This window comes from Pelodiscus sinensis, chromosome 6 (genome assembly GCF_052426305.1).
Source record: "Pelodiscus sinensis isolate ZL-2025 chromosome 6, ASM5242630v1, whole genome shotgun sequence".
In the NCBI taxonomy this organism is placed as follows: Eukaryota; Metazoa; Chordata; order Testudines; family Trionychidae; genus Pelodiscus; species Pelodiscus sinensis.
Genome location: NC_143057.1, coordinates 52,632,866 through 52,652,677, shown reverse-complemented (window position 1 = coordinate 52,652,677; position 19,812 = coordinate 52,632,866). Strand labels below are relative to the sequence as shown.

At 40.5% G+C, this 19,812-nt stretch overlaps 1 protein-coding gene across 1 annotated transcript in view; it reads left to right on the top strand.

The window, feature by feature from the left end:
* MEGF10 (multiple EGF like domains 10) overlaps positions 1–19,812 on the top strand; it is a 173,534-nt gene that overhangs the window by 123,082 nt on the left and 30,640 nt on the right. The window contains exon 13 of the mRNA XM_006130122.5: positions 5,317–5,419. Coding sequence (XP_006130184.2) covers positions 5,317–5,419 — 103 coding nt within the window. The remainder of the gene's footprint in view (positions 1–5,316; positions 5,420–19,812) is intronic.

Here is a 19,812-nt window from a genome sequence, read left to right as displayed (position 1 = left end):
TTAACAATTTCCATCACATCCTGAGCCTTTATGGTGGTATCAAGAGTCTTACAATAAAGAAACTCATCTTTGAAGTATCCCTCAACCATGTATCGTGCGAACACCAATAGCTGAGAGCACAATGCGACGTCGGTCGATTCATCCAGTTGTATGGCAAACAACGGAGACTTCTTTATTTCATCTACAACTTGTTCACTGATGTTCTGTGATATCTCATTTATCCGTCTCGATACTGTGTCATTAGAGACAGATATATCATTCAGCGTCCTTGCTGCTTCCTCGCCAAGAACAAGCTGCACCATCTCTTTTGCACAGGGGAACACAAGTTGCTCTACAATAGTATGAGGCTTCTTGGCCTGTGCAACTTCGTATGTAACAATGTAGGAAGCACGCACTGCATTGCTTGTCTTATTGTAGAATGCACTTGTTGAGTCGAGGCGCTGCCGTTTCAGACCTGATAACTGCCGCTCAAAATAATCTTCATCCTTTTGCAACAAGTTGGGGTGACACTTTTTGAGATGGATTTTCAGCTTAGACAGCTTCATTGAGTCATTCCCCAAGACTTTGAAACAAATAACGTGGCAAATCCATGCCTTCTTTTTCTTGACAAGTGAAGCCAAATTTGATGTAGTCCTCTGAATGCTTGCACTTGACATTTCTTCCTGTTGTTGCCATTATAAACAAACTACACCGCACCTGTAAAACAGCACATGTAGCACAGGACGAATGACACAGCAGCCGCTCAGCATGACAGCGGCAGCTACACTGACGCTCAGAGTCTCAGACGGAAGTTACTGGCAACACAACGCGGTTGAATCCTAGGTGACGCTATGGATGACGCAGCACGTGCTTGTGAACACGGCGTAAAACAGCCTAATGGTGGTGCCTGCTCACGCCATGTGACTTTGGACAGTGTTTCTGTGGAACACCGAAAAAGTCACCATGGACCACCAGTGGTCCATGGACCACCAGTTGAGAACCACAGGCTTAGAGGGAACACTGGCAGGAAGGGAGGCTGATTCAGGAATAGCTGCTGGCCAGTAAGACTCCTGGCCAAAGCCTGCCTCTAGCACCCCAGTCCCTCCCTTCTCCAACTCTCTGCCCCCCACTCCTGCCCCCTACTCTACATACCTAGATCCTCTGCTCCCCTCCGGTACCCATATGCCCTCCTAGATCAGCATCCCAATTCCTTGCCACAGATGAGTCCCCTCCTGCTCTAGCTCATAACCCAAATCCCTGCACCCCCTCCTGTACCCCAATTCCCTGCCCTAGGTCACAGTACAACCTCCTGCACTCCATCCCAGTGCCCCAGGTCACAACTGCCTCCTTCACCCAGACTTCCCCCATTACCCCAAACTCCCTTCTGTATCCAACCTTTAATCCAAAACCTGCACTTCCTCCATTAATATCATAGAAGAGTACAGCCCTCAACCACTTTCCAAATTCTTGGAGTGGCTTCTCATCAAAAAATATTGCCCACTCCTGTCTTAGGCCATGTCTATACTAGGAAACTATTTTGAAATTATTAAATTCGACTTAAGAACTCCCAATTTAACAAATTCAAACTAGCATGTCCTCACTATGGGGAACCATCAAAATTAGTCCAATGCAGGCTCCATTAATGTGGATGCACTACCTAGAACTTAGAGCCCCAGGAAGCACTCTGGAGAGCTGCGGGAGAACTCCCGAAGGCCAATAAGTTTGAATTTGCTGCACCAGAACATCCACACTAACATAATTTCAAAATTACTTTTTTGGAATTAGTGTTACTCCTTGTGAAAAGCAGGAGTACAGAGTTTGAATTCCATGGCCCACTGTTTTGAAATAACGGGTGTGGTAGTGTGGACACACCACTTGTAAATTCGAACTTGGGGGCGTTATTTTAGAATAAGATCCTAGTGTAGACCAGGGCTTAGGGAAGCACAAAGAAAATCATGTTAACAGAGGAAACTTTATAATCAGTGTAAAACTGAGTTTTATGCAATATCTTTGGGTGTACTATGAGTCAGACTCTAAAGACAGAATAAAAAGTAAAGCAAAGCTTCACTGTCTCATTTCTTTCAGTTTTTACTTCCTTACCTTTTACTTCCTCAATTCTATTTCCATCTCTTCTTTATTTGCTTCCGGAGATCTACAAATCTGTTTGTCTCTTTTTTTCTTTTTCTTCTGCAGACCCTTCCTCTAGTATAGTAGTTTCTCTCTACAGGTACTGAGATTTTTCACAGGAAAATGTTAATTAGGAAAATCCCCCTTTGAAATGTTCCCATTGAGAAATTTCAGTTTTCTCACATAAAATATGAGAGAGGTCTGTGAGGAACACACTTTCTCACTGTTCCCCAGTTTTTGCAGCCAGGAAAAAGCAAAAAATTGGGAGTGAAATAAACTAACTTTCTCTTTTTAAAGGAATACTTTTAATTTTATGTGTTAAGGCTTAAAAGAGAAGTGTTATTTTGTCTTTGAAAATGCATCTTTCAAAGGGGAAGTGACAGCTATTGAGGGAGGAAAACACTTTCAAAATGAAAACTTTGGATTTTTTTAAAAAGAGGAATTGTTTTTTTCACTAAATGTTTTGTTTCAGAAACACTTCAGAAATTAAAAAAATCAGAAATTTATTTCCAATGAAAACTTGTCTTCTAATTAAAAGAAAACTTTTTGTAAAGAAAACTCTCATGTGGATTTATGGATTAATTGGGTTAATTTAGTTACAGAGGAATTATCTGAATTGCACATGAACCATCCCTTCCATATCCACATCTGTGTGTTTTGCTTAGCTCCATTATTGTCATTGACATGGTAGTTGGAGAAGCTGAAGTATAACATGTCTAACTGCTCTACTTAAGGAACAATCAGGAGTTAAATTTTGGGGAGATTGTTTTGATTTTAATTAATTTTCTGCACAAATCACTGATGTTTTATTTTTTAGCACATATCTCCAATGGTTATTAAACTTGAAAGTAAACAAACCTCATTACTTTTCTTGTGTCCAATATGATCTAGAAAAAAATCTTTCCATATTTGAGACACAATTTTAGGCTTGGTCATTTCTGTTGCAGTTATCACAGGACATATCTTTTTATTACTATCATAGCTCACATTATTATTCAAAAGTGAGTGAGTTTGTAAATTACTGCTATGTCTTACTTACAAATTACCCCATTTCCAAAATATATTTGATGGTTTTCTTTCTTCACAAATCTGACTCTATGCAAAGGAAGGACTTTTCCTTAATCTCCTCTTCTTTCTTACATTAAAATGGATTATTGACATAAGTAACACATTGCTCTTTCTTGAGTCACATGCAGAGTTGTTCTGCTTTGGAACTGAAAGATTGGTCATTGAATGGCTAAATCCTGTGGAATCTATAAAAAGGAATATCAAGCAACAGCAGACCAGTTTTGATTTAGGATGCATTTCAAGTTGTAATGTTATTATAGTATGCCCATTTTTTAGCCTTGGCATTTAAATTATCCTACCACACTACCTTTTAAAACAGGGCTGTGTATTTTTCTTTTCTTGTTTTCTTTTATGCATGTGGTGCCAGCTCATAAGTGTGATTATACTACCTATTCTGAAATATATTTCATCTTGATTCCAACTCTCTTTTCTGTAGTTGCACATTACTGCTAAACTTTTATTTCTCTGGGAGACTGAGTGGTTTTCCTTGGTGGTTTGATGGGGAGTTACCTTTAAAACCAATATACTCTCTCCAACCTAACTGAAGATAGATTCAAGTAGAACTGGAATGCCATTAGAATCCCGTGAACGTCATCTGAATTGCACTGGGGAAACTTAGGGGAGAATTTGATCTCTTATATCAAATCCATCATATACCAGCTTTGCATCAGTCCACAAAAATGCTCCAGCACTAAAAATAATCTTTGTCTTGCATCAATGTCTCATCTCCATTTGCAATCAGTAAGCATCCTTCCTGTTGTCATGCTGTATTTACTGAAATAAAGAAGAAGGGAATTTTATAAAAAGAAAGTGAGCCTGGTTTTGCTTGTTTATAAAATATTTATACGTAAAATGCAGTCCTAGTATCACTGCAAGCTTAAAGTTGTACTTCCATATGACAGTTCTGTATTCCACTGAGATCTTTATAAAAGTCTGGCACTAAGCGGTATCCTTCTTGACAGTTTTAATAGAGAACTCAAGGACAGAGTAAATATGGTGACTGAGGGTGTATCTAGACTACATGGCTTCATTTGCATCAAAATGGCCACCGCGCTGTGCCGACGATCAGCTGATCCTGCACAGCGGGGCAGTCTAGACGCACCGTGGTTGACAAGGGAAGCCTTTGTCGACTGCTCCGGTATGCCTTGTGAGAGGTTTACTGGAGCAGTCGACAAAGGCTTTCCTTGTCGACCACGGTGCGTCTAGACTGCCCCACTGTGCCAGATCAGCTGATCATCAGCACAGCGCGGTGGCCATTTTGATGTAAACAAAGCGCGAGTATTTAAATCGCCGCTTCATTTTGCTACGTCAAGTAAACTCATCTAAATGGCTCTGTCAACGGAGCCATGTAGTCTAGAGACACCCTGAATTACTCCCTCCTTCAAGGTCTGTCGAGGTCTCAGACAGACTTGAAAGCCATTAGTGGGACAGTGCAATGAAGCTGCAGTGTTACTGGTGAGTGTTCAGTAACTGACAGAGAATTAGGGTATGTCTACACTACCCTCCTAGTTCAAACTAGGAGGGTAATGTAGGCATACCGCACTTGCAAATGAAGCCCGGGATTTGAATTTCCCGGGCTTCATTTGCATAAACTGGGCGCCGCCATTTTTAAATCCCTGCTCGTTCGAACCCCGTGCCGCGCGGCTACACGCGGCACGAACTAGGTAGTTCGGACTAAGAAGCCTAGTCCGAACTACCTAGTTTGTGCCGCGTGTAGCCGTGCGGCACGGGGTTCGAACGAGCACGGATTTAAAAATGGCGGCTCCCCGCTTATGCAAATGAAGCCCGGGAAATTCAAATCCCGGGCTTCATTTGCAAGTGCGGTATGCCTACATTACCCCGCTAGTTCGAACTAGCGGGGTAGTGTAGACATACCCTTAAAGTCTTCAGAGCTATCAGTCTGGGCTCTGTCAAAAGCATTTAATAAACTGCTTTTCTTATTCCTGGCAATCAAAGAACAAAACTGTAGACTGCATGATTTATTGAAAACCAGAAAGGTATTTTACCTTCATTAAGCTAATTAAAGAATGAGGAAGACTGTTGTTGCTTGAGAGAGGACAGACCCGAACTTGTTCTCCTCTAGTTCTCCTTTTTAGCTCTCAGGATTTCAGATGGTTTTGTTTTGTTTTGTTTTTCTGACAGGATGGCACATATGGAATGGACTGTGCTGAACGCTGTGACTGTAGCCATGCAGATGGCTGTCATCCAACCACTGGTTATTGCCGCTGCCTCCCTGGATGGTCAGGTAAAGTAGAGATTAGTATGGGAGGAGGGGGTAAAAAAATGGTGGCAACTTAAAGAAGGTGGGATACAATCATCCTCTTACTATGGTGAGCAGAAAAAATCCAGATTGGGAATATCTGGGATGGGAAGTATAGAAGGATAGCATGTGTTCCTTTTCCTGTGATCTATGACCTATGAGAGAAGACTGAAAGAATTGGGCTTCTTTAGTTTAGAAAAGAGAAGACTGAGGGGGGACATGATAGCTGTTTTCAAGTACCTAAAAGGATGTTACAAGGAGGAGGGAGAAAAAATTGTTCTCCTTGGCCTCTGATGATAGGACAAGGAGCATTGGGCTTAAATTGCAATAACGGAGGTTTGGTTTGGACATTAGGAAAAACTTCCTAACTGTCCGGGTGTTTAAACACTGGAATAAATTGCCTAGGGAAGTTGTGGAATCTCCATCACTGGGGATATTTAAGAGCAGGTTGGATAAACATCTATCAGGGATGATCTAAACAGAGCTTGGTCCTGCCATGAGGGCAGGGGACTAGACTTGATGACCTCTTGAGGTCCCTTCCAGTTCTAGTATTCTATGAATGTGGAGCTATCTGGGATCTGGACACTGGGCTATGCATATACTTAGGAGTGGAAGAGGGAAGTTTTAAAATGCGGTTAGCTTCCATGCCATGGTCCCCTCAAGAGATGATCAGTAATTATGTGGATATCTAAGGTAAAACTGACAGAAGAAGCCTTAATTTCAGAGCCACACCTTGCACGGTCCCACGGTAGAATTTTTAATATTTGCCAGGCAACCGGAAGGATCATGGCTTCTGCAGAAGCTGTGTTGTCAATAAAACTGGTTGGAAAATTTTGCACAAAGTTTTTCTGATGAAAAATACACTTTAAATAACCTGAACTTTTTGTGACATTTGTGTAACATTTGCACTTGTCTTGTTTTTGTTTACATTTTTATCAAAATTGTGTTTGTTACTGAACACTTTTAGTTGCAGAAGAATATTTTCTGTAAATTAAAATGTTCACTAAGAATTTTTAACATTATTTTCTTTAAAGAAATTGATGAAAAAATGTTTTGGAAACTTGCAAAAAACAAAAAACTGAGTCCATTTTAAACACCATGAAACATAAGAGATTTAGCAATTTGTTAGACTCCTTTTTTTTCCAGCTGTAATGGCCAAACCAGCTCTAGGATACAGGCCCAAAAAGCAATGTAAAGGGGGAAGACCACTAAGCAGATGCCTCATCATCTCCAGGAAAATGTTCCTTTTCTCATGTATATATAGGATATTCAAGACTGGAAAAGTGTTCCTCCTTGGAGTGTGGGCTGGTGATTAGTTGAAACTCCACAGACACACCTGATAGATTCCTGAGTCCTCTGTACTGTGACTGCAGGTATCTTTATGGAATGATTTGGTCTGGCCCACAGTGAGAGAATTACATTATTTACCAGTAGTCTGATGCCAGTATAACAAAAAAGCTATTTGTACGTTCAAAAGGTGTTTCTATTGTGAAGCAAGAGGGTTTTGCCTTGTGAGTTTAAGTATTATAAAGTTATGCTTTTCTTACTCCCTAATCTAAAGGTTTTGATAGCTGGTTTATAGCTCCACCAAATAAGTGTTTTCCAGTAAAGGAAATTCAATGTCTTTTTTGTCTATGTACTTCTAGGTATAGCAGGTAGATCTGAGCACATCATCTGTAGCAAATCGTTTTCCTTGACAAATTATAATATATTTTTCTGCTCACAGAAAGTTTGCAGACAGACCCATTTTCTCAAAAAAAGGGGATAGCTCAGTGGTTTGAGGATTGGCTTGCTAAATCCAGGATTGTGAGTTTAATCCGTGAGGGATCGATGGGGGCAAATCTGTCAGGGATGGTGCTTGGTCTTGTCATGAGGGTAGGGGACTGGACTCAATGACCTCTCAAGGTCCCTTCCAGTTCTATGAGATAGGTATATCTCCATTAAAAAAACATAATAGCTATTTGAATTTACTTGGTTTATTTTGCAACTATGTTTTTTAACTGTATGCATTAATCACAGACATCTCACTCTAGGTATTTGATACCCTATATTTGAAATTCATGTTGCGTTGGTTCACTGTTGCAATTGGTTATAATTTGCATTATATCGTTTCTCTTCTCTGATTGATTATGTTTAATTTTTACAATCAGGAGATGCACTGAAGAAGGCAGTGAGACTTTGATTCTTGCAGAGAAGGAAGGGCACTAGCAAGAATTTGGGAATCTTATAAAAATATAAGCCTTTTCCTTTTCGGGATTCATAGATCTTTCCTGATTTATCATTCTAAGTATGTGTGATGCCAGGATGAGAGTGAGTGGGTTGGAATAAAAAACAGTATACTGTAAAATGTATTGACTGGCTGCAGAGCTTAAATTATTTTTCACTTGTTGAGTTAATTCAAAATAATTGTGGACAGAATTGTAGCTAGGAAAGGTTCAGAGAAGTCCCAGCCTTGCTTTTTTTAATTTCCTGTGTTATTAAGGATCCAGTTTGGAGTGCTCTTTTACCTTTTTGTTTCAAGCAGTGCCCTATCCAGCGTGAAATAAATCACCTTTCATGCAAGTGATCATGTGAGTGAGCTGGGAATTTATTGGCATTTATTAGCATGTGAGTATGAGTCTTCTAATATTCTCTTTCCATGAACATCAGGCAATTGAAACTCAAAAATGCAATCACTTGAATGCTCCTGGAAATTGAATGCAAAAAGGGCACACAGATGGAAAAGGCACTCTGAGCAAATACTCAGAGATTTATTTATTTATTTTGCATTATACATCTAGCTCTAGTTTTAGAGAAAAATCTGCAATGTCAGGTATTCTAAGTATATTTCTAGTGACTTCTATTTGCCTTTGATTACCTCACTTTGATCTAGTTGCAAAGCTATTCTATTTCTATAAAAAGCATCATGTTTTCTCGTACCTGCATCCCTTTCAAAACAGATGCATTTTTGCAAAAATTCTCATTTTGTGCTTGTGGTTCCTGATGGAGAGGAGGAGTGTTTGGGGTTGGTATGTGTAATCAGATGTTGTACACACACACCTAGGAAGACCAACTGAAAATGTGTCCATTATTCTCTTAATACTGAGGAAAATAGTCATAAAGGCAGACAGCATTTTATAAAAATTTAAAGGAAACTTCAAAAATATAGCATATTAGCGATAATGACTTAAGTAGAATCATGACAACATTTTTTATAATGGTCTTTCCATAAAAATATTATAAACTTGAGAATTGTCAATGGACTATTCTAAACTAGGTAGTGGCCAAGACTCTTAAACATAGCACAAGTCTCTAATCCTCTATAAAGTCAGTTACTAAAAAGAGGACAGTAACTATACATTTTTGCTTCTTTAAAAGTGAATTTGTCTTTTATACTTAGGGACAAGAAACATTTAAAAAACAAAAGCCTCACACATGATTATGGGTGAAATTGAGTCTCCTTGATGATGTCATCTTGGCAGTATGTGTAAGAGAGACTAGTTTCAACATGTCACTGATGTCTAGACATATACTATGTTATAAACAAGATAGTTTTCTTATACTGAGTGTCTAAAAAAGCCCTCCACCCACACACCACTGGTCAGACTGACAGCCATGAGGCAGCCACAATTATTTGTGCACGTATTTATATTTAGAATGAAGAGAAAATGCTGTAGAAAGCAGATCTAAAACAGCTGTGCCACAGATTCAGATTTTAGTAATGACATTTTGATTGTCCAGGGTAAAAAAGGCTAAGGTGGTAAAGATGTTTGCCTTTGATTTCCCAAAAGTATATGGAGATCATTGAGCTTGTCTATGCTAAGATTAAAAACTACAAATTCTGTGGTTTACGGAGATATCAGCCTACTCTTGCTCCACTGAGGTCAAAGAGAAACATGGAAATGTACTGGTGGAAGGGACCCCAAGAGGTCATCAAATCCAACCGCCTGAAATGAGGCAGGACCAAGTAAACCTAGACTATCCTTGGCAGGTGTTTGTCCAAGCTGTTCTTAAAAAACCTTCTCTGATGGGGATTATATAACCTCCCTTGGAAAACTGTTATAGAGCTTTATTACCCTTACGCTACGTCTACATTGGCATGATCTTGCGCAAATACTCTTTAACACAAGAGTTCTTGCATTAAAGTATTTGCACAAGAGAGTGTCTACACTGGCATGTGCCTTTGCGCAAGAGATGTGCTTTTGCGCAAGAGCATCCATGCCAGTGTAGACAGGCAGCATGTTTTTGCGTCAAAGCGGTTGCTTTGGCGCAAGATCGCACTAATGTAGATACAGCCCACGAGTTAAAAAGGTTTTTCTAATATCTAACCTAAATCTCCATTGCTGCAGATTAAGCCTTCTTGATTTACCTGCACTAGACATAGAGAACAATTGATCACTGTCCTCTTTGTAATAACCTTTAACATATTTGAAGAGGGCTATCATCCCTTTCTTTCCCCACATCAGTCTTCTTTTTTCACAAGACTTTGAGTTGGGTTGTTTTTTTAACCTTTCCTCACAGGTCAGATTTTCTAACCCTTTTCTCATTTTTGTTGCTCGTCTCTGAAATTTTCTCCAGTGGGTCTCCTGAAAAGCAATGCCCAGTATTCTACACCGTAGTTCAGCTGAGGCCTCAACACTGCTGAGGAAAGCAGGAAAATTACCTCCTGTGTTTTACATATGAAATTCCTTAATACATATTGGCTACGTCTAGACTGGCCCCAAATTCCGGAAAAGGGATGCAAAGCAGGTAAGTCAGCATAGGGAAATCCGCGGGGGAATTTAAATATCCCCCGCGGATTTAAATAAACATATCTGCCGCTTTTTTTCCGGCTTGGGGAAAAGCCGGAAAAAAACGTCTAGACTGGCGCGATCCTCCGGAATAAAGCCCTTTTCCGGAGGATCTATTATTCCTACTTGAAAATAGGAATAAGAGATCCTCCGGAAAAGGGCTTTATTCCGGAGGATCGCGCCAGTCTGGACGCTTTTTTTCCGGCTTTTCCCCAAGCCGGAAAAAAAGCGGCGGACATGTTTATTTAAATCCGCGGGGGATATTTAAATCCCCCGCGGATTTCCCTATGCTGACTTACCTGCTTTGCATCCCTTTTCCGGAATTTGGGGCCAGTATAGACGTAGCCATTGTAACATTAGCCCCTTTTAGCAAGTGTATCGCATTGTTGATTCATATTCAGTTTGTGACTCACTATATCCCCCAGTTCCTGTTCTGCAATACTACTACTTAACCAGCTATTCTCCATTTCATATTGTATAATTCTTTTTCTTTCTTATAGATGCAGTACTTTGCACTTGCCTTTCTTAAATTTTACCTTTTTGGCTTCAGACAAATTCTTCAATTTTTCAAGTTTATTTTGAATGCCAATTCTGGCCTCCAAAGTGCTTGCAACCTCTCCCAATTTGGTGTCATTTGCAAATTTTATAAACATACATTTCTCTCCTTTGTCCAAGTCATTAATGAAAATATAGAAGCCACAGTTGAACAGTTTGTCAGCAAATTTTAAAAGTATTTAATTTATTTTTATAAATAGGTTTGCCTTTAATATAAGCCATACCCCTAAAATATTGTTTTGCTTCTAGACTTTTCAGTTCTTTAAGAACAAAATTGTAAATTCGCTAGTGGATGTTACATTGTCACGAGCTACCACAAAACTCAAAGAGTAATCAGAATCATTTTTTAAAATCTATTTTATTCCTACAGAGTCTTCTATTGTTACACAGTGAGAGGTTTATATTGAGAATGTTCATTCTAAAGGAAATCCAACCCTGTATAGAGAATTCAGGCTAAGAATGCTCATGATGTTGGAACCCAGCCTTGTTTAGAACTTAAACTAAGAATGTGGGCTATATAGAAGCCACACCCTGCTTAGAACAGCTGGAATTAATGGAGTGACTTATTTTCTAGTATTCACTATTCTCATACATTCCAGGAGCCACATGAATTATGATAGTATAAGAGGAAAGCACCCCCACACACTTTGGAGGACTTCTTTGCAAAGATCTACTCTTTTTCATTTGCATCTTCCACTCTGATCTTTCTTAATATCTTCATGTGGATGGCAAAGAATAAGTAGTACAATGGAAAATAGTGAAATGAGAAAGCCTTAAAAATAAAAGAGACTTATACACACACAAACCCTTTATTGTTAAATAGTGAACATTCAGTTTCGTACAGTGTGTCTGTGCACACTAATTTACGTATGTATGTATTTTTTATATTTCTCATTCTGATCTTAAACATTGGGTATTTGTTGTCTAATTAAAACAAACAATACCTTAAACTACAATTTTAAACATGATACAGTTGGATGCTATGTACTGTTACTCTCAGTAACAATTATCCAGCAACTTCAGTAACATAACAAAGCTATTCTCCTTATCCCATAATTTTACCTTTTCCACAAACAGCCATGAAAAAAATGGAGTTTGGAGCAAGCCAGTAAAATTATCAGGCAGTAGCAGGCCAAGAGGTTCCACTGAAGCAGCATAAAAAGCACAAGATTTTATTTCAGACAACTTAAAATATTCCTTACTACTTAGTGATAGCACATTATTCTTTTGCTGTGTGGCACACAATTTTGTTAGATATTTAAAGAGCCTGAAGTAATAAAATCTCATACTGGTATTGTACATGCAATTTTAAAAATCAATTTAAGGCTTACTTGTTGATGGGGATTATGAAATATGTGGTGTATATGAAAACAATAGCACCGATTTATGGAAAAGACAGATGCAATAATTCCAGTCTGTTATGATACCAACATGTACAGTATTCAACCATATGTTATACCAGATAGGATGTTGATGGCTTTTCTCTAACCAGAACACCTGCTGATACTAGTCAGATTGTCCATTACGGCATGTGTCTGATTTAATGAGGAAGTTCTGTATTAATACCATGTAATCTTGACATTACTTTAGGAGCCACATTTTTACTGAATATCAAAGTAAATTGCTGTAATTATCAAAATCTGCCTCACGGATGTAAATAATCAGGTCCTCTGGGATACCTGAACTTTCTTTGTTTATCTTTTAGTCGGTATGCATTTTTGCATACAGTGTTTGTGATATCTTTTGTGTCTGTTTTCTGGTGACATTCCTTCCCCACATTAAGAGCAAAAAGCAAGCCACTTGAGTATAGATGAAAAGAGGATCACGGACTCTTTAAAAAAATCACTGTAATAAATGGTGTATTAGCACAAGTCCCCTGATAGAATCATAAAGTCTGTGTGTCATTGGCCCTATACAGCTGACAGCTGCTGCAGATTCTTGTTTTGCTTAGTTGAATGGTTTCTGTAATTTTTGAGCATAAGGACCAGAATCCTATCTCTGCTATCTCAGGAATGTCCTGAGTACTATAGCCTACAGACAGCCATTACCATCAATCATATATTGCCACAGATTTGTGGTAATTCTGTACAGGTACTATGATGATGAACACATTTACTTTCCAAAACACATGGGATAATAAAGCTTTTCTAAATAAAACTTTGTTTTGTCCCATAGGCTTTGTCTACACTGCAGAGTTTTTGTACAAGAAGCTTTTTGCGGAAGATTTCTTCCGCAAAAACCTCTTGCCCAAAAGCACATCCACACCTCAAAGCGCATTGCAAAAGTGATGCGCTTTTGCACAAGAGAGCATCCCCACTGCATGGACACTCTTGCACAAGAAAGTTCTGATGGCCATTCACAGAATGCCCATCAGAACACCTTTCTGCTTATACATGCTCCCACCCTAATAGAGTTGAACTGTCTTGCTTAAACTGAACTTAGATATAATGAAATTCCATTTATAACAAAGCAGTTGTAAAGGTCCAAATTGTACCAATGCACTTGCAATTCTAAATGATCTGAACTATGAAAAAAATCTGTGATTCTATATTTCTTCCAGTTTGAGACACTTAATTTCTACATGTTTCTGCAGCTCCCACAAGTTTAACACTAAGGGGTCCCCCCTTCTCATCTGGAGACAATGAAGGCATTCCCAACAGCCATCTCCCCCTTTGAGATTGTCTACTTCTGAACCCTGTGCTCTCTCCATTAAACACCCCAACTTGAGTCTCTTCTCAGGGCTCACTCACTCAGGGTATGTCTACACTAGTTCGAACTAGCGGGGTAATGTAGGCATACCGCACTTGCAAATGAAGCCCGGGATTTGAATTTCCCGGGCTTCATTTGCATAAGCGGGGAGCCGCCATTTTTAAAACCCCGCTAGTTCGAACCTCGAGGTGTACCGGTAGTTCGGAATAGGAATCCTAGTTCGAACTACCTAGTTCGTGCCCCGTGTAGCCACGCTGCACGGGGTTCGAACCAGCGGGGTTTTAAAAATGGCGGCGCCCCGCTTATGCAAATGAAGCCCGGGAAATTCAAATCCCGGGCTTCATTTGCAAGTGCGGTATGCCTACATTACCCTCCTAGTTCGAACTAGCGGGGTAGTGTAGACATACCCTCATTTAGTAAAGAGTTAGGGGAGCTTTCCTCAGTTTTCTCCATTACTTGATGTACCTGCTTTCCCCCTCAGGAGTCTGAGCTTTCTTTTGAATTGAAGTATTGTAAGTTTAAGGAAAACTGTTTCTTATGTGAATAAGAACAAGGAATGACATCTTGCTCCTCATTAAAATCAATGGATGTTTTGCCATTGACTTCAGTGAAGACCAAGCTATCAAGGAACATTTTGTGGGCCTGATCCTGCTCTCAGATTCATTGTTATGTATCAAAAATAACTTCAGTATATTGGAGTTAGAGGAGGGAAAAGGTCTTGATCTTGTTCCTTAAGGATACAATTGGAGACACCATATGCCCCATAGGGTATAAATACACTGGCATAGTAGCATGTTATTTATCTTATTTTATGTTGGATTGTTTTGCCCAATCAAATGGAAGATGATGAGTGAACTAGAAAGCATGCTCCGTGTCTGGGAACAATAGTTTTGCCCCATGACTGCAGCTCAGAAATAATTTTTTATGGAATCTTCCTCTTAAAGGACAAAAATAAATAAGCCCTTAGCTTTCAATCTGGGCTTATTTGGATGTATCTCTTATTCTCAAAATATTAAAAGTACAGGGTATGGGATATGTAAACATTCTGCTACTATGGCTGAAAACCCTGGTACCCCAAAAGAATTATTTACTTCGTTCATGCAATTACAGATGCAGAGGGAATGCTGATTTAGACGTGAGGCCCATGGCATAAAGCACTGGGCATTAAATGCATGAGCATTTCTTCAGAGCTGCTTAGCTGAAGTTTATCATGACCATTCAGCTATTGCCTAGCAACTTGGGGAGGCCATCAAAGAGCTCTTTGTCCGCACCCCTGGCAAAAACATTTCTTCACAGATCTCCTTATCAGGATCAAAAGCAACACACAAATATATCAAAATGCTTTTATTGCATAAAAAAGAAAGTACACATTTTTAAATTATAGTGTTCATTCTCAGGTATTTAATTAGCACCCCTTTATTTAAGGTTGAGTCAAAATACCCCTTGCAAATTCCACTGAAATCTTGTTTTCCTCAGTTCATAGCTTTGTTATAAATCTTAGCTCTCTTTTCTGAAATGTGGTATACAAAACCAGAGCTCAGAGAATTCTTTTTCTTTTTTGTTTAATCTTTTAAAAATTTCTGTCCTTTTCTTAAAAATAAATTAGTTTCCAAGTTATGCAAATGTACAAAGTAAAGCTATTTTTCCTATTTTAAGTTATTTGTTGTGCTCATCTGAATAACAATTAGTAGATGAGATATATATAGATAGAGATACAATATGTCATTAAATCAGTATGTGTACCTGTTGTACATGACTCCACTCCCAATAGAGTGGAATCTGCCTTGTTTGTAGTGAACTTAGATATAATGAAAATCTATTTATAATGAAGCAGATTGAAAGTTCAGAATTATTTCAGGACATTACATTGTGCAAAATGCATTTCTAAATACATCATTCACCATTAAAAATGCAACATTTGCCCACAATTATGGCACAGTAGTACCTGAGACACAATATTTTTCCTTTGCTAAGTATTAAGAAATAATTCTCCACCTGATCACCTTCATCCATCAGAAAACACATGAGAAGAGGACAAGCAAAAGGAAATCTTTGACGTTTTCTTCATGGAGGTTTTTCCATGACCGCTATAGGGAGAACAGGGCTTCTTTTTTTCCTTTTTTTCTTGATCTTCCATGGCTTTGATTGGGCTTTGATCGGGCCCAATCTTCATTGACCTGATGAGTTTGGGACTCTATGCCCCTTTTACCTTAGGGTATGTCTAGACCACATGGCTCCATCGATGGAGCCATGTAGATGAGTTTACTAGACATAGGAAAATGAAGCGGTGATTTGGCAGCACAACAGGGCAGTCTAGACGTGCCACGGTCGACAAGGGAAGCCTTTGTCGACTGCTCTGGTAAACCTCATTTCACGAGGCATAATGGAGTGGTCGACAAAGGCTTCCCTTGTCAACCACGGTGCGTCCAGACTGCCCCGCTGTGCCGCCAAACACCTGATCAGCACAGCGCCATGGCCATTTTGATGTAAATGAAGCGGCGATTATTTAAATCGCTGCCTCATTTTCCTATGTGTAGTAAACTCATCTACATGGCTCCGTCATGTCTCCATGTAGGATGTAGGTTTCTCTGTGTGCAGATCATGGGAACTCAGTTGAGCCCAGTGTTTTAATAACTCAGAACTCATGATGGTCTATATAATCTCAGAAGACACTCTATGGGTATGTCTACGCTACAAAGTTAATTCGAACTAACGGACGTTAGTTCGAATTAACTTTGATAGGCGCTACACTAGCGCTCTGCTAGTTTGAACTTAATTCGAACCAGCAGAGCGCTTAGTTCGAACTAGGTAAACCTCATTGTACGAGGACTAAGCCTAGTTCGAACTTACTAGTTCGAATTAAGCGGTGTGTAGCCCCTTAATTCGAACTAGTGGGAGGCTAGCCCTCCCCAGCTTTCCCTGGTGGCCACTCTGGCCAACACTATGGAAACTCGTCTGCCCCCCTCCCGGCCCTGGACCCCTTAAAGGGGCACGGGCTGGCTACGATGCCCGTGCCAGGTGCAAGCCTGTCAGCACCCAGCCAGCAGACCCTGCACCTGGCACAGCTCGAGCCAGCCACCCGATGCTTCCCAGCCCTCCCCCTCTTCCCGGGACCAGGCTGGCGGCTCCCGCGAGCTTGCCTAGGACCGCAAGAGGCGGGCGCCCGCCTGGTCCAGTGCAGACATTGTGGACCTCGTCCACGACCTCCGCACTAGGCACAGGAAAGTGGCCATCTAGGGCAGGAGAGCTGCCAGTCTGGCCACCCAGGAGCAGGTTTGCATGAAAATCAAGGTGGTCCAGTGAAACCCCCGACCCTGAGCTTAGAATGGCCGTACTGGGTCAAACCAAAGGTCCATCTAGCCCAGTAGCCTGTCTGCTGACAGCGGCCAACCCTAGGAACCCTGGAGGGGATGGACCAAAGACAGTGACCAAGCCATTTGTCTCATGCCATCCCTCTCCAGCCTTCCACAAACTTTGGGCAGGGAAACCATTCCTACCCCCTGGCTAATAGCACTCCATGGACCCAACCTCTATGACTTGATCTCACTTCTCTTTAAACTCTGTTCTAGTTCTAGCCTTCACAGCCTCCTGCAGCAAGGAGTTCCACAGGTTGACTATTTGCTTTGTGAAGAACAACTTTCTGTTATTAGTTTGAAGCCTGCTACCCATTCCTTTCCTTTGGTGTCCTCTAGTCCTGCTATTATGGGAACTAATGAAGAACTTTTCTGTATGCACCCTCTCTACCCAACTCATGCTTTTATAGACCTCTATCCTATCCTCCCCCAGTCTCCTCTTTTCTAAGCTGAAAAGTCCCAGTCTCTTTAGCCTCTCTTCATATGGGACCTGTTCCAAACCCCTCATCATTGTAGTTGCCCTCCCCTCTCCCACCCTCTCTCTTCCCCTCTCCCACCTCCTTTTCCCAGTCTCCCCCAGTTTTGTTCAATAAAGAGAGATTCTATTTTTGAACACAATTGCCCTTTATTTTGTACATCAGGAAGGTGGGGCTAGGGAGGGGTAAGTGGAAGGAGGTGAGGGAGGAATGGGGTACGAGCCCCCGATGGGGAGGACTGGGCTGGCTCTGTGGGCTTCTGGGGGTGGAAGCTCTCCTGCAGCCCCCCAATTGCCTCCTCTCCCCAGATGGCAGCCTGCGGCAAGTGCAGCCGGTCTGATGGCCGAGTGCTGTGATGTGCCCAGTGTGGGTACTCCGGGCAATCCAAGCCAAGACTGCTTTGCAAGTGGGGCACCCCTGAGAACTGTCTGTCCAGGGTGGGGGTCGGATCCCTTTAAGCACAGCCCTCGGCTAGCCTGAGACAGCAGCTCCATGCTCTAAGTGCTCATTTGATGCCCTGCCGGCACTGCTTCCGGCCATCCTTAAGCCCGGTTCAGGGTCCACTGTGTGTGGACATGCTAGTTCGAATTAGCAAAACGCTAATTCGAACTAGTTTTTTAGTCTGGATGCGTTAGTTCGAATTAGCGCTGTAGTGTAGACATACCCTATGGTAGCTGTTGGCAATGCTGATTTGTTGCTAGTGATCATTGTATATGGAAATTGAACTTACCTTCACTGAAACTGTGAAAAACATGTTTTCACTGTAAGAGGATCCCACTATGTGAAGCTGTGTATGATAATGTACAAATAGTATGAATTAAGACAGATAGTATACAATTTAATTCTGAAATGTGTTATCTTTGTCAGCTAGTGTTACAAACTCAGAAACCCAGGCCAGAGCTTTCAAATTTGGGTACTAAATAAGTCCATATTCAGGTATGTAACTACAGTTCTCACCTGATGGCAATAAAAATTCTGTTCAGATCAATATTAACTGAAGGATTGTTATCTTATGACTGTTTTGTGACCTGTATCTGGACTCTAATAGATATTTTCACTACTCTTGGCACTATTTTGGTCCCCTTTTTTAACAATCTCAACAGAGAGGCCAAAGATTTAAGAATCTGGAGACTCACCTTTCCTTTCACCAGAGACGTAATCATTCCTTAATTAGATTCAGGCAGTTTGGCAGAGCAGTTGTTGTGGGGATTGAGGAGGGGGGAAATTACATTGTGCCTGCATGGATGAATAGGTTCATTTATTTTCAAGGGTTATTTTCAGCATTTCACTAACACTAGATAGTCACTTGTCAGTATTTTTAGAACATTTTCTCTAATATTACACGTGAAACTCTCTATTTTGCCTTTTTAGAAAAGTCTGACTATAAGTGGCCAGAACCATATTATGCTGGCAATACTTACAAAGCAAGTCGTGCTTCTGGCTGGATTTAGTCCATTTTTTTCTTTAGCCAAATGATTCAGTCAATAGAGGCAGTTCAATAATCGTCCGTTGCTAATTCAAAGTATTGTAGACACAATAAGGTCTGGGTACCACAGTGGTTGCTTACTGGCATTTAACATGCTGGGGTCCTTTCAGAAGTGGGTAGAAAAAAAAGAAAATCAGGAAAGTTAGATTTAGTGTTGCTGGTTTATAAAGCAAAAATGTCTATGATTCCAGTTTCCAGTTGATATTTTGATTTATGCCTGTTTATGTACTGGGCTTAAAGTCAGGGCAATTTTATATTCAGTTTTATGCCCAAAACAGACAAAACTCTGAATGACTGATGTCCTTACTAGAGTGTTGCAGCTAAGCATTTTGGAATGTTCACGTGGTGTTTTTTTGAAAGCTTTTGTGTGCTCCACATTTTTTCATTTGGTATGAGGCTTAGTGGTAATCAGCTCACCACTAATTAGAAGTCATTCCTTGTCCCCATCACTATTGTTACATGAAATTATCTCATGCCTTAAGAATTTTAACATTCGGGAGACAAGTTTCTACAGTAGCTTGTCTTGTTTTGTCTTGTATATTTTCCTCGCATAAAAGTGACTGAGCTTCTGCTTAGATTTAGTTGGGGTTGGTCCTGCGTTGAGCAGGGGGTTGGTCTAGATGACCTCCTGAGTCCTCCTCCAATCTTAATTTTCTGTGATTCTGTGATTCAGTGCTATTCTGGAATGACCACTAAAGAAGAACCAAAAGCCGTTCTTTATGACATATTTGGATTATTTTGTACTTTTCCACTTCATTTCTCTTTGCAGCTGATGCACAGAACACACCTATGGTGAAAATGAGGGGAGGACAAGGTCTGCTTGTGTAAAGGTCATGGGAGATGCTAAAAACTTTTGAAGTACTTAAGGCTTGGATAATTGAAGGCTTCAGCCCCATGGAAGTGTTAAGCTCTGCTAAGATGAAGCTAAGCATCTGAAAAGTTTCTTAAATCATTGTGGCTTAACTTTAGTTTTGCAGACCTTAAAAGCTCAGCGGGAATGAAGCTTGGAGGTACAATCTCATATAGTTCA